This window comes from Orcinus orca, chromosome 7 (assembly GCF_937001465.1).
Source record: "Orcinus orca chromosome 7, mOrcOrc1.1, whole genome shotgun sequence".
Lineage (NCBI taxonomy): Eukaryota > Metazoa > Chordata > Mammalia > Artiodactyla > Delphinidae > Orcinus > Orcinus orca.
The window spans coordinates 21,846,828-21,859,306 of NC_064565.1; the positions used below are offsets into that span (position 1 = coordinate 21,846,828).

General features: G+C 34.6%; 1 protein-coding gene across 1 annotated transcript in view; it reads right to left on the minus strand.

The window, feature by feature from the left end:
- Positions 1-3,115: 3,115 nt before the first annotated feature.
- ACTR3 (actin related protein 3) overlaps positions 3,116-12,479 on the minus strand; it is a 57,513-nt gene continuing 48,149 nt past the window's right edge. Inside the window, exons 9-12 of the mRNA XM_004276490.4 lie at positions 10,090-10,182; positions 9,758-9,883; positions 6,231-6,314; positions 3,116-4,345 (exon numbers count right to left, since the gene is read on the minus strand). Coding sequence (XP_004276538.1) covers positions 4,250-4,345; positions 6,231-6,314; positions 9,758-9,883; positions 10,090-10,182 — 399 coding nt within the window. The 3' untranslated portion in view covers positions 3,116-4,249. The remainder of the gene's footprint in view (positions 4,346-6,230; positions 6,315-9,757; positions 9,884-10,089; positions 10,183-12,479) is intronic.

Below are 12,479 nucleotides of genomic sequence, written 5' to 3' on the forward strand. Positions count from 1 at the left end.
TCTGAATTCCAGTAGGTGTTATTTCAACTCCAGGTCCGAAATACATCAATTAAACTGGGTTATAGCATGGAGAATACCAAAGACAACCACATATTTTAACTTGTTTTTGTTAAGATTTTATCAGGACCAAGCAGGTTATAACGAAAGTTCCGGTATGCTGAAAAACAAATTATGTGGAAGAGGCATGAACATGTTACAGTATTAAGGAGTTATTAACAATGAGTAACAGAAATCCTTTTCCACTGAAGTCTAAAAACTTTCCATACTCACAGGGCTTCCCTGGTGGCGCGGTGGTTGAGAGTCCGCCTGCCGATGCAGGGGACGCGCGTTCGTGCCCGGTCCGGGTGGATCCCGCGTGCCGCGGAGCGGCTGGGCTCGTGAGCCATGGCCGCTGAGCCTGTGCTTATGGAGCCTGTGCTCCGCAACGGGAGAGGCCACAACAGTGAGAGGCCCGCGTACCACAAAAAAAAAAAAAAAAAAAAAAAAACTTTCCATACTCACAAGCAGAATCTAGACATTCTTGCTTAAGGTCAATTTAGGTGTGGTATGGACCTAATTACAAAAATAAAGTACTTATTTTCAGAACTTGCTGTGAAAGTTCTTTATAATTTCTCGCTAACAACTCTGTCCTTGGTCAACTATACAGACTAAGTGGTATTACACAGAAATATGTTCTAAAACACAGGATTCCAATATGAATGGGAGAATGTTTCACCCCTAGAGTTTGCACATATTTTGGTTTGTAAGTATGTTAGCTAATATATTTAGTGCCCATTTAACCTAAGCTGGGATTCTGGGTGCTAACAGTTAAAAGATGAGACTGCATAGGGCTATCCAAGGTACTCGTCTATTGATGATGAATTACAAAACAACAGGGAGTACAGGGTCACAGGAGTCAGAGCTGGGCTGGCAAGAAAATCAGAATACACTGGACTTTATTACTGACAGATCAGTCCAGCATTTAAAGAAACAACAGCACTCTCTACAATGATACAAATAAGCTTTTTACATGACAAATAATTTCCTCAATATTGTTACAAGTACTCTGGTACTGCCTTTAGGGTTATCTGAAAGAATAAAGTTTCTATTTATATAGATATATTCTCTAGGACGTCTCTAGAAATTAAGGAAAGAATAAAGAACATAATAGCCTATTATCCCTATAGTTCATTTTATTATTTCTGAAGATATTTCTAGAAACTGCAGGAACAATTTATTTCCATCTGTTAAAGTAGCTTTGAAAACAAACCAAAGAATTGTATTGAGGGACCCGAATGAAGAGGGCGATAACTGGCAGTCTACACCATTTACTAATGTTTAAGGGTGAAGCTGCACTCACTAAAGAGTAGGCATCAGGTTAGATAGCCACCATCTATTTTACTTCTGTCCATTAATATTTCCCAATTGATCAAAGCCCTGCCTATTAGAAAGGAGACCTTTGATGACATCTTTACTACCACACATGAATTAACTGAAAAGGCTAGGTTATATTCTCACAACTCATAAAAACTGCACTGTTAAATCCAGATAACACTACTACGTTTATATTATAAATTGAATTAAGGTCCAGAAAGTTCAAACAATATGTCCATGATTATACAAATATATTTTTCATGTTTTAACAATAAAAACAAAAAAAGCTGGAGAAATTGTATTATCAATTTGTAGAACCAGAATAAAAATTTCCACCTCAGGCCCTCAGTCTAGTGTTCTTCCAATGTAGCACGCTCATGCAGTCTGACATCAAATCGGTGTTACAGATTTTAATTCACTTGGTCAACCTCTACACATATATAACCAAAGGTGCTATATATAAAGGAAATGATATATAATGACAGGAGAGATGTAAAGAAATAAATAGCACTGTTTCTATCATATTATACATCAGGAAACATACAGGAAAAGTTTAGAATCTTCTTGTTTCCCCAAATAAGTTTAAGCTTAAAGCAAAATTTCTGACCTTCACATTTGCATATCAAATAGTTAAGAATATCTTTATTAAAGTATGCATGAGACTGTAATCTGCAGCTTTGTAAACATGTCTTTCAAGCTTGCTTATTTACTATTCAACCATCCTAGATGGAAAAGACGTTTATGACAATACTAATACTTTGTTGGGCCAGGAGGATGAATTCTTCAATGCTTATCAATTTAGTTCTGTATCAAAAGATCTTTGAGGGCTTCCCTGGTGGCGCAGTGGTTGAGAGTCCGACTGCCGATGCAGGGGACACGGGTTCGTGCCCCAGTCCGGGAAGATCCCACACGCCGCGGAGCGGCTAGGCCCGTGAGCCATGACCGCTGAGCCTGCACGTCCAGAGCCTGTGCTCCGCAACGAGAGAGGCCACAACAGTGAGAGGCCCGCGTACCGCAAAAAGAAAAAAAAAAAGATCTTTGGAAAAACAAAGTGCAAAACAGCATATATAGTAAGCTCCTATTTGTGTTAAATAAGGGAGCTATAGTCATTTCTATATGCACAGAAAATTACAAGGACACGTAAGACATTCTAACAGTGTAATGATGAGAAAATGAGACAGGCTAGTGTAGGAAAGAAATCTACTTTCACTATGTACTCTTTGGTACTGTTTGAACAGTTTTTTTGTTTTTTTTTACAACATTCATGAAATACTTTTTCAAGTAAAAGAAGACCTGTGACCTTGATACTATCACCACTACAAGACACACAGTATGTTCTTGACTCCCCCACTCAAAGGGTTAAGAGTCACATAAATGATTAATATAATTTTAAATGTCCAGATTCACTCTAAATAAAAACTAATGTTTACTCCCCAATTCTATCTTTATATTAAAAACAAACAACAAAAACAATTAAATTGTTCAACTTTTGGACAGAGGTATATATATTAACCCTGTGTGTTATTTTCACGGATAATGAAGTTCAAGTGTTCACTGGTATTACTGCTTAAGTTCTAAAATCCTATAAAACATCTCCCATTTTAGTCTTCTATAAATAACATAAAATTTCAAGTTCATAAGAAATTTTCTACCATATACATTATAGAGATTTCAATGAATCCTATCTCAACAGAAATAAAAAAGTATGTAAATATATAAACACAAAGTAGAATGACACTGCTTCTAAAAAAAAACAGAAAAGGTAATTCAGTTTTAATTTATTTTCATCACTTGTTCTTCATGATCCAGATATTTTAAAATGCAATGAAAATTAACTTTCCATGATATGTCAGGGACTGGCACTAAAAAACCTTTCAGACTGCAAATGAGTTATACAAATGAAAATATCAAATGGAGATCCAGTTATCAAAATGAAAGCACTCAACATATTAAAAGTTCACAATTATTTGTTTAGAGCACATAAAAAAGTCAGCTTGCTAACCAACTGTTGTGATTTTTCAAGAACTACTGCAGAGGTTTGAAGAAAATAGATTTATTAGTTAACTTATAAAGAGATTAAAAGAGCTTGAAACAAGTATTAAAAAGAAATTTGTGCCTTTATTAGAATGGTGTTAGGCTTTAAATATACCAATTTGGGTAATCAAATTATTCATTTTTTAATAAGAAATGACACTGCAGAACTGCAATACTGGTCCAACAGTCTTGTCTTTACTTTTCCTTTAAAGCGAGAAACAGAATGCAAGTAATCAGAAAGCACTAGCAGGCATCAGTTAATCCAAGATACTAGCTTCTTAGTTCCAAAAGCACTTGCAAAGAAAACCACTGGGGGGCATAGGGTATGGAAGCACTTCCTAATAACTGGAATCCCATGAGTGTGTGTGTATGCCAAGTCTCACAGGCTATTTTTTGTATTTATCCTTTACTTGGTCATTTTTTTCCCTCAAATACTAGTTTTTCTTTGACTTTTTTTCCTCAAAGTATAAAAAGTATGAAATATAAACAAGCTCTTGCATTGCACACTTCAGAGTGTACAATTCAAGCATTATAGAGCTATCTACATACCGATAAATCCCATCAAATCTTGGATAATTCAATAATATACAAAATAGCAGGGCACAGAAAGAACTAAAACCCACTTCTTTTTGTTACACGTTAAGATTCAAATATTCAATCTAAAGAAAAACACTTAATCATTTTGGCTCTCCTCTACATTCGCATGTTGATATACTTATTAAAATATTCCTGTATAATTATGTTTGGTCTTATTATTTCAAGTCAGGTTTACAACCTCAAAACCAGCCATCCAGACAAAACAGGTAATCAGAAAGATTATTTCTTCCCCACCTCCCTAACCCCAATAACTATGAAGCCAATTTTACGACATGACTCCAAACACTGGATTGTGACGACAAATGCTAGGTCCAATTTCTTCATAATCCTTTTTGGTGTGGCATACTTGGTAGAACTCAGGCTGCAAATAAAAGCATATATTTTTGTAAAGGTCAAAAATTTACCACTTTTCCACATGCTTTAAAATAGATTTGTTAAATCTAAAATGTTTATTATTAGTCCATTCATGGTACTTGAACAAAGCTTAGAAATTCTAGCAACCATGACTCAAAATCAGCTTTAAGTCTATAACCAAAACTGAAAAGGAGCATTTAACTCGAGTCCCTCCATCCCCCTCCTCAACACCTGTTTCTCCTGGGATTTTGAAGTTCTGAGGAATGGAAGGTTGAATCTCAAATGCTCAGACCATTCTGTTGAGGCTTTCCCACATTGTACAGTGAATCAAGAAAAGCAGCAGCATTAATCTAAATTACAGATAAACTACTCCTAGTCATGCTACAAAAACTTCTAGATTAACCTGTTTTCCTCACTCATGGTCTGGTATGGACAGACTGTTCCATGCTCTGTTATCTCATTTCTCAAAGGGCAAAGTTTTTTTTCTTTTTATATCTTTATTGGAGTATAACTGATTTACAATGTTGTGTTAGTTGCTGCTGTATAACAAAGTGAATCAGCTATACATATACATATATCCCCATATCCCCTTCCTCTTGAGCCTCCCTCCCACCCTCCCTATCCCATCATTCTAGGTGGTCACAAAGCATTGAACTGCTCCCTGTGCTATGCAGCAGCTTCGCACTAGCTATCTATTTTACATTTGGGAGTGTGTATGTCAATGCTACTCTCTCACTTCATCCCACCTTCCCCTTCCCCCTCTGTGTCCTAAAGTCTCTTCTCTACTTTTGCATCTTTATTCCTCTTTGCCACTAGGTTCATCAGTACCATTTTTTTTATATTCCATATATGTGCGTTAGCATCTGGTATTTGTTTTTCTATTTTCTGACTTATTTTGCTCTGTATGACAGACTCTAGGTCCATCCACCTCATTACAAATAACTCAGTTTTGTTCCTTTTTGTGGCTGAGTAATATTCCATGGTATATATGTGCCACATCTTCTTTATCCACTCATCTTTCAGTGGACATTTAGGTTGCTTCCATGACCTGGCTATTGTAAATAGTGCTGCAATGAACACTGTGGTACATGTGTCCTTTTGAATTATGGTTTTCTCAGGGTATATGCCCAGTAGTGGGATTGCTGGGTCACATGGTAGTTCTATTTTTAGTTTTTTAAGGAACCTCCATACTGTTCTCCATAGTGGCTGTATCAATTTACATTCCCACCAACAGTGCAGGAGGGTTCTCAAAGGGCAAAATTACACACTCAACTAGCTTATACGGCACAACTGAAGACAATTCAAATTAAGGAAGAAAATAACTTTTACCTCTTATTTTTAAATGGTTTTCAATCCAAGGTTGTATAGTTTTCAATAATTCAGATAAAAGTTCTTACATTTTATTTAATACTCTGTGTACTACAGGATAAAGCACCATTATTTAGTAGGCTAACAATGTTAAAATATCTTTTAAAGGGGTTTTAAGATGTTTTGGTTTGGGGAGAGGGATCTTAGTAATTCCCTTTATTCAGTTTAGAACATCATACTTCCTGTGTGATGAAACGTAACTCTTAATGCTTTTAAATATTTGCACAGAAAAAACAATGACCTTCTGATATCTGTATTACCACAGGGTTAAAAAATTTTTCCCTACAGATAAATTTTAAAACTTTAAAGGCTCACTCTAAAAAAACAAACAAACAAAAAGAAAATAAATCCAAATGAATTCCACTTTTTAAAATACTGTGTACATTTCTATTCAATCACTTCCCTGAACAATATTATATAAAAATTTAAGAAATTCCTCTTGTTCTTTTAAATTGTGTAAGTACTGATAAATTCTTTTATCTTAAAAAAAAATCAAATTTTAAAGTAAGCTTCATCTCACTTACTGTGGAAGCCAGCATGGATCCTCCAAACCAAACTGCATATCGCTGCATGTGGTGCGTAATGACTTGTACATCAATAGGTTTTGGCTATAAGAGACATAGTAAGATCAGTTCAATGGTAAATTCATACAACAATTTCTGTATCATTTAACCTTAGATGTACATACTCAAAAATAAGTAAATAAAACTTTAAAAGATGCGGGGGGAGGGGTACACATGGCAAAACAGAATACAACAAAAACAAATTAAGCTAATTTTATTATTTTTCTAAAAACATAACCACACTGCAGTGAAGGAAAGGAACTAACCCAGGTAACCTGTGAACACAATATTATGGCTATGTCCTCAGGCTTAAGATAAAAACTAAGCAAACACTGAACTCCAGTTAGCGGGTCTATTTCTCACAGTGGTATGGATTAATAATTCTGAAACTACGATATATGTATTCCAGGATTGAGCACAAACAAATGTATTATAGAAAACAGAAGCCAGGTTTCTCACTGTCTGGGAAGAACATTACAAATATAGGAAGGTAGAAGGCTAGAATGAACCTTATGGTGTTCTGGAACTTGCATTATCAGTATGAATCCATAGTTTTTAATTTATATAAATAGAGCCAACTAGATATAGATGGATACTCACACGTATCCTAGCTCTGACTGCCAAAAAGGCCTAGAAGCAGTGACCCCTCAGTAGCAATGAATATACCTAGTGTCCAATTCTTGGTGGTTGTTTTTTTTTTAATTGAAGTATAGTTGATTTACAATATTGTGTTAGTTTCAGGTGTACAGCAAAGTGATTCATGTATTTTTTTTCAGATTATTTTACATCAGAGGTTATTATAAGATATTGAATATAGTTCCCCATGCTATACAGTAAATCTTTTTGCTTAGCTATTTTATGTATAGCATAAAACTTTGTTTCTTAATAGCATTCTCCACTAAAAGGAACAAGGGTGCATTGAAACAAAATGGCTGATTACAAGACTGGAGAAGAGAAAGTACAAGATGAACCTGCAATATGTTGCTGTTCCAGAAAATAAGGAAGTACCTGAAGAATACTGGGGCCACAACAAAAGGAATAAAAACCACCTCTGAATGATTCCTACTGGCCAAATCTGAGAAAATTTGAGCATCAAAATTAATAATAGTATAATGATATGTTGATATTATATCACACTGATATTAATGATACAGCGTATAGAATAACTGAGAAATCAGGAGTTCATAGATATAACTTAATGAATGAATGAACGAGGTGGAAGGAAATACTCTTCCTTCCAGTAAAGTGAGACTATAAAACATAGAAGAAATGACAGAATTTGCAAAATACCATTTGGCCGCTACCACAGTAATAACTATTTTAGGAAAGAAAAATGGATATTAAAACCAGTGGGTGAGAGTTGGATGAAAATCAGGATAGTTACATAGTCTGAAAGTATCTCCCCATAAGATTCTTATTAAATATAAAGGAAAAAATAACTTTATAATAGAGGAACCGGACAGACACTTAACCAGGTGATCAAAGTTAGCATATGGGACAAATCATATCATGTGTCTAGTGATACAATGCACTAAAAAGAATACAACATCACTTCTGCGGTATTACTGCCAAAAATGCAAAATCTGAACCTAATCATTAACAAAACATCAGACAACCCCAAACTGAGATAGATTCTGCAAAATAAGTTGCTTGTACTCTTCAAAAATATTAAGGTTATAAAAGATAAAAAACACGAGTACTTTTTCCAGATTAAAGGGAAATGATACCTAATTCAAACATGTGATCCTGGATTGAATCTTAGACCAGGAAAAAATAAAATAAATGTATTTTTTTCCTTTTTCTATAAAGAACAATAATAGGAGAAATTTGAATCAGGTCTATAACTAGATAAAGTATTGTGTATCAAGGTTAATTTTGTTGATAACTGTAATGGTCTATTTTTAGGAAATACACAATAGAATATTTAGGGGTAATGGGCCATCATATCTGCAACTCATTCTCCAATAGTTCAGAAAAAGGTATATGTGTGTATTTGCATATAGACATATATTTATAAAAACAGAATAATAAAACTAGTATAAAATGCTAAAATTTGGGGAATCTAGGAGAACAACGTATAGGAATCTTCTACTAGATTTTGCCAAGTTTTTTAAAGCATGAAATTATGTCAAAATAAAAAATTTTAAAACTTAAATGTCATAAAAAGATCTGGCTTTTTTTGTTTAAAAAAAAAAGCTGTTTGGCTGCCATTTAAAATTGGATTGACAAGAAATAAAGCCAGATTTAAATACAAATACATAAAGATGTTATGAAGATCTATAAAAATGACTACTGAGTAAAATAAAAGGGAAGGAGGCAGAGTACTCTAGTATACAGGTTTTTCCTGCCTCTCCCATTGCAGAGCACAGGCTCCGGATGTGCAGGCTCAGCGGCCATGGCTCACGGGCCCAGCTGCTCCACGGCATGTGGGATCCTCCCGGACCGGGGCATGAACCCGTGTCCCCTGCATCGGCAGGCGGACTCTCAACCACTGCGCCACCAGGGAAGCCCTCTCATTTCTTATTTAGAAATATACAGGCTTAAAAATATTTTAAACATTTTTACTTTACTGAAATATTGTTTTCAAAAACAACATTTCTTTTGTCATTTCATGTATCTGTAATGAGTCATTACAAACTGAACAAGTACTTTTTACTGTACTCCAAGGGATAAGTTTAAGATAATCAAAATTTAGGGGCTGAAAACAGTCAGCTGTCATGCAGTTTCTCAACAAGCAGCAATACAAGAGTGTTGTAGTTTACGTTTAAGTAATTTTGAGTGACTGCGGTAGTCTCAGATGAAGCCCTCATTCTTGGTAGTTTTCCAAGTTGAATAAAATGTGTTTTACTTAGCAACATGCCCTCTGAATCAATGTTTTCCTTCAATATCCCACATTTAACGAAAATGAAACAAAATTTACTGAAATTCTGTCTTATAAATACATACAGCAGTCATCTGAGAATTTAAGGCTAATTCTGACCTTTTGCCAGCAAGCCCAAAATTACAGGACACGTAACAGAAAGGTTGTTTTGCTGAACCACCAATTTGATTTCACACTAATGAGGCTGTATGGGAGAGGCTAGAGTCTGTGAAAGCAGGCTTGACCACACAACCGCCTCTCTCTCTCAACTCTGCTTTGCTGTCCTGCTGTAAAAGGTATTTAAAATTTTGTGGACCCATAAAGAATATTATTGCTGGAATATGCAAGGAATCTACTATATATAAATTATCTGTTTGAGACAGATATCAAAAAAATCTCTCTCGTGGCTATAACCAAGAATATTTTCCAGAAATGTAGGTAATATCCTAGAGGAATGGAATGACCGAGAATATCATGAATATGAATCTATAAAATTAACCACTTTCCATTAGAATACCTCAGGTTCCTCTTATCTTTCTAAATAAAAGAAAGTTGGCAGACATTTTGCATTCCCAATATAATAATCAAGGCACCCTCAACCCTCCCACCAATAACTGAGAAAACCAACCTTCAATCTACCACCACTCAATTCCTCACTTAATTTCAGCCTGGCATCTACGGTTCTTTTCAAATCTCTTTGCAAGCGACGTCCGAAGTCCCTGAACATGGTTGAACCTCCAGAGAGGACAATATTCTGTATTAGTGGACAAAATAAATAAATAAATACAACTTTTATGTAAGAGAAAGAAGAAAAAATTTTAAAGATACAAGAAACGGTACTAAAATCCTATTATACCCCTTTGAAGAGAGGTGTTTTAAAATTTACATTCACCAAGAGAGAAAACAAAGAAGTTTTTAAAAAGTATGACCTAGAATAACAATTTTGCTGTAAATACTGACCTTGTAGAGAGGACGTCTGACATCAATAGGACAATTCTGAATTACTTCATCTACAACTTCTGAGATAGGCTGAGTAAAGTCTGGATTAGCAAACTGAAAAGTAAATTGGACATATGACAGAGATTAGACCACTACTGACTTAAATATCACAATAAAAAATTAAGAAAGCTTTCAGTTCAAAAATAAAAGGACTTCTAAAAACCATAAATTCTGGTCTCTGATTCAAATTAAAGACACTGAAATCAGAGATTTCAGAAGAAATCAAATTAAAATAATGATCATATATACCATTTCATAACCACCAGAATAGCAAACATGTAAAGCCAAACATACTATGAGCTGGCAAAAATCTGTGCAACACTTTACAATGCTGATGAGAATATACATTGATATAAACACTCTGGAGAACAATTTGGCAACATCTAATAAAATTTAAAATGTACCACTACTAACTCCACTTCTTATAACAAACTCCAAAGAAACTCCCACACATGTGCTATTACATAAAGGCATAAAATTATAGCAGCTTTGCTTCTAAGAGTAAAAACAACCCAGAAGTCCACCAGCAGGGTATGATATAAATAAAATGCTGTGCCATCAATCCTCATTATTCATGGATTTGGTTATCTGCAAATTTGCCTACTCGCTGAAGTTATTTGTAACCCTGAAATCTGTATCTGCGGTGCTTTCACATGGACATGCGCATGTGCAGAGCTGCGAAAACTGGAGCTGACATTCACATTCACAGCTCAGGTGGAACCAGGCAACGCTGTGCCTTCTTGTTTCAGCTTTTATACTACAAGTAAGTCTCCTTTTCATGATCTCTTAGTGCCACAGTTTTCCCATTTTTGTCGGTGATTTTGCTGTTTAAAAATGACCCCCAAGGATAGTGTGAAGTACTGTCTGCTGCTCCTAAAGCACAAGAAGGCCGTGATGTGCCTTATGGAGAAAATACAGTGTTAGATAAGTTTCATTTAGGCACGAATTATATAGTGCTGTTGACCCTGAGCTCAATGTTAATAAATCAATAATATCTATTTTAAAATGTGTCTTTAAACAGAAACACACATAAAACAAGGTTACGTGTTTCAGTGACAAAAATGTTGTAGTCTGAGCCTCACAGGACCCTAACTCTGCATTTCCCTTAGGAGCAGTGGCTCAGCATTCACTAATTCAGTGTTTACAGCAACTTTATATAACATCTACTGTGAATAACAAGAATGAACTGTATTATTCACAGGATGATATACTCATAGTCAAAATAAACAATTTCCAAATAGTGACACGCATTTTTTTAAACTTGAATGATTCCATATATGCAAATTTTTTAAAATATATTTTTCTTATGGATACATGTACATTTAAAAACACAGACTGGAAACACACTAAATTCATGACTGTGATTACCTCAGGAGGAAGAAAGGATGAAAAGGAAGTAGAGAAAGGAAAGGGTCTGAGGAAGGTATTCTTTCTGTAGTTAATTTCACTTAAAAAATATATGAAAAATGTTAAAATATTAGTTATGTGTTTATTTGGGGTGGTTAAGTACATGTGCGTTATACAATACACTTTTCAGAATATTTTTTTTAACAGACTGATTAGATGGGTAGGCTTGAGATGGAAAGTTGTTTGACAATTTAAACTATTACAGAAATGGAATGAGGTTAAAGATAATAAATAATTTTAAATTTAATTTTTATATATAACAAAGAGGTCTGATACAAGGAGAAACAATATTAGGGAAAGCTTCCTTTTTACCCATCATTTATTTTTATATGCATGCCTATAGCCCTCCTACATCAGGCTGTATATTTCCTGAGAGGAACCACAAAAAAGAAAAACATAAAGAAGTTTTCAGAATTTAACTTGTATTCCGAAACAAAGATCTCATTTCACCAAAATTTTTCAAAAATATGTGTAAGTTGCCATGTCCATGTTAAAATTGGAAAGGAAATGCTAGAAGGGATTTTTCCTAGATTAAAATAAAAGGTCAGAATCTAGCTCTAATTTGTCAAAAATAAATAGGTGTACTTCATTAAAATGAACACAATTTAAAATATTGTCTAGAAAATGAGCTGCCAACAACCTCTCTTGGCCTCTCATTTTTAGAATTAGGTTGTCTTAATGGGAGAGACAACATTCCTTTGTTCATTAAACTGATTCCATAACTTGACTGATAATTATCAGGCATGTGTCAGGTTTTTACAATTTTTTAAATTAGTTTTAAGTTATTTAGAGGGTGGGCACGCAATGGAGAGATTTAATGTTACCTGAGTAATGAAACATAATGACAGAAAATATTTTAATTTACATAAAGTAAAATACCACTAACAAAGGTTCTACTGACCTCTACTACCACAGTAAGAGAAAAGAAACTGGCAGTCAGAATC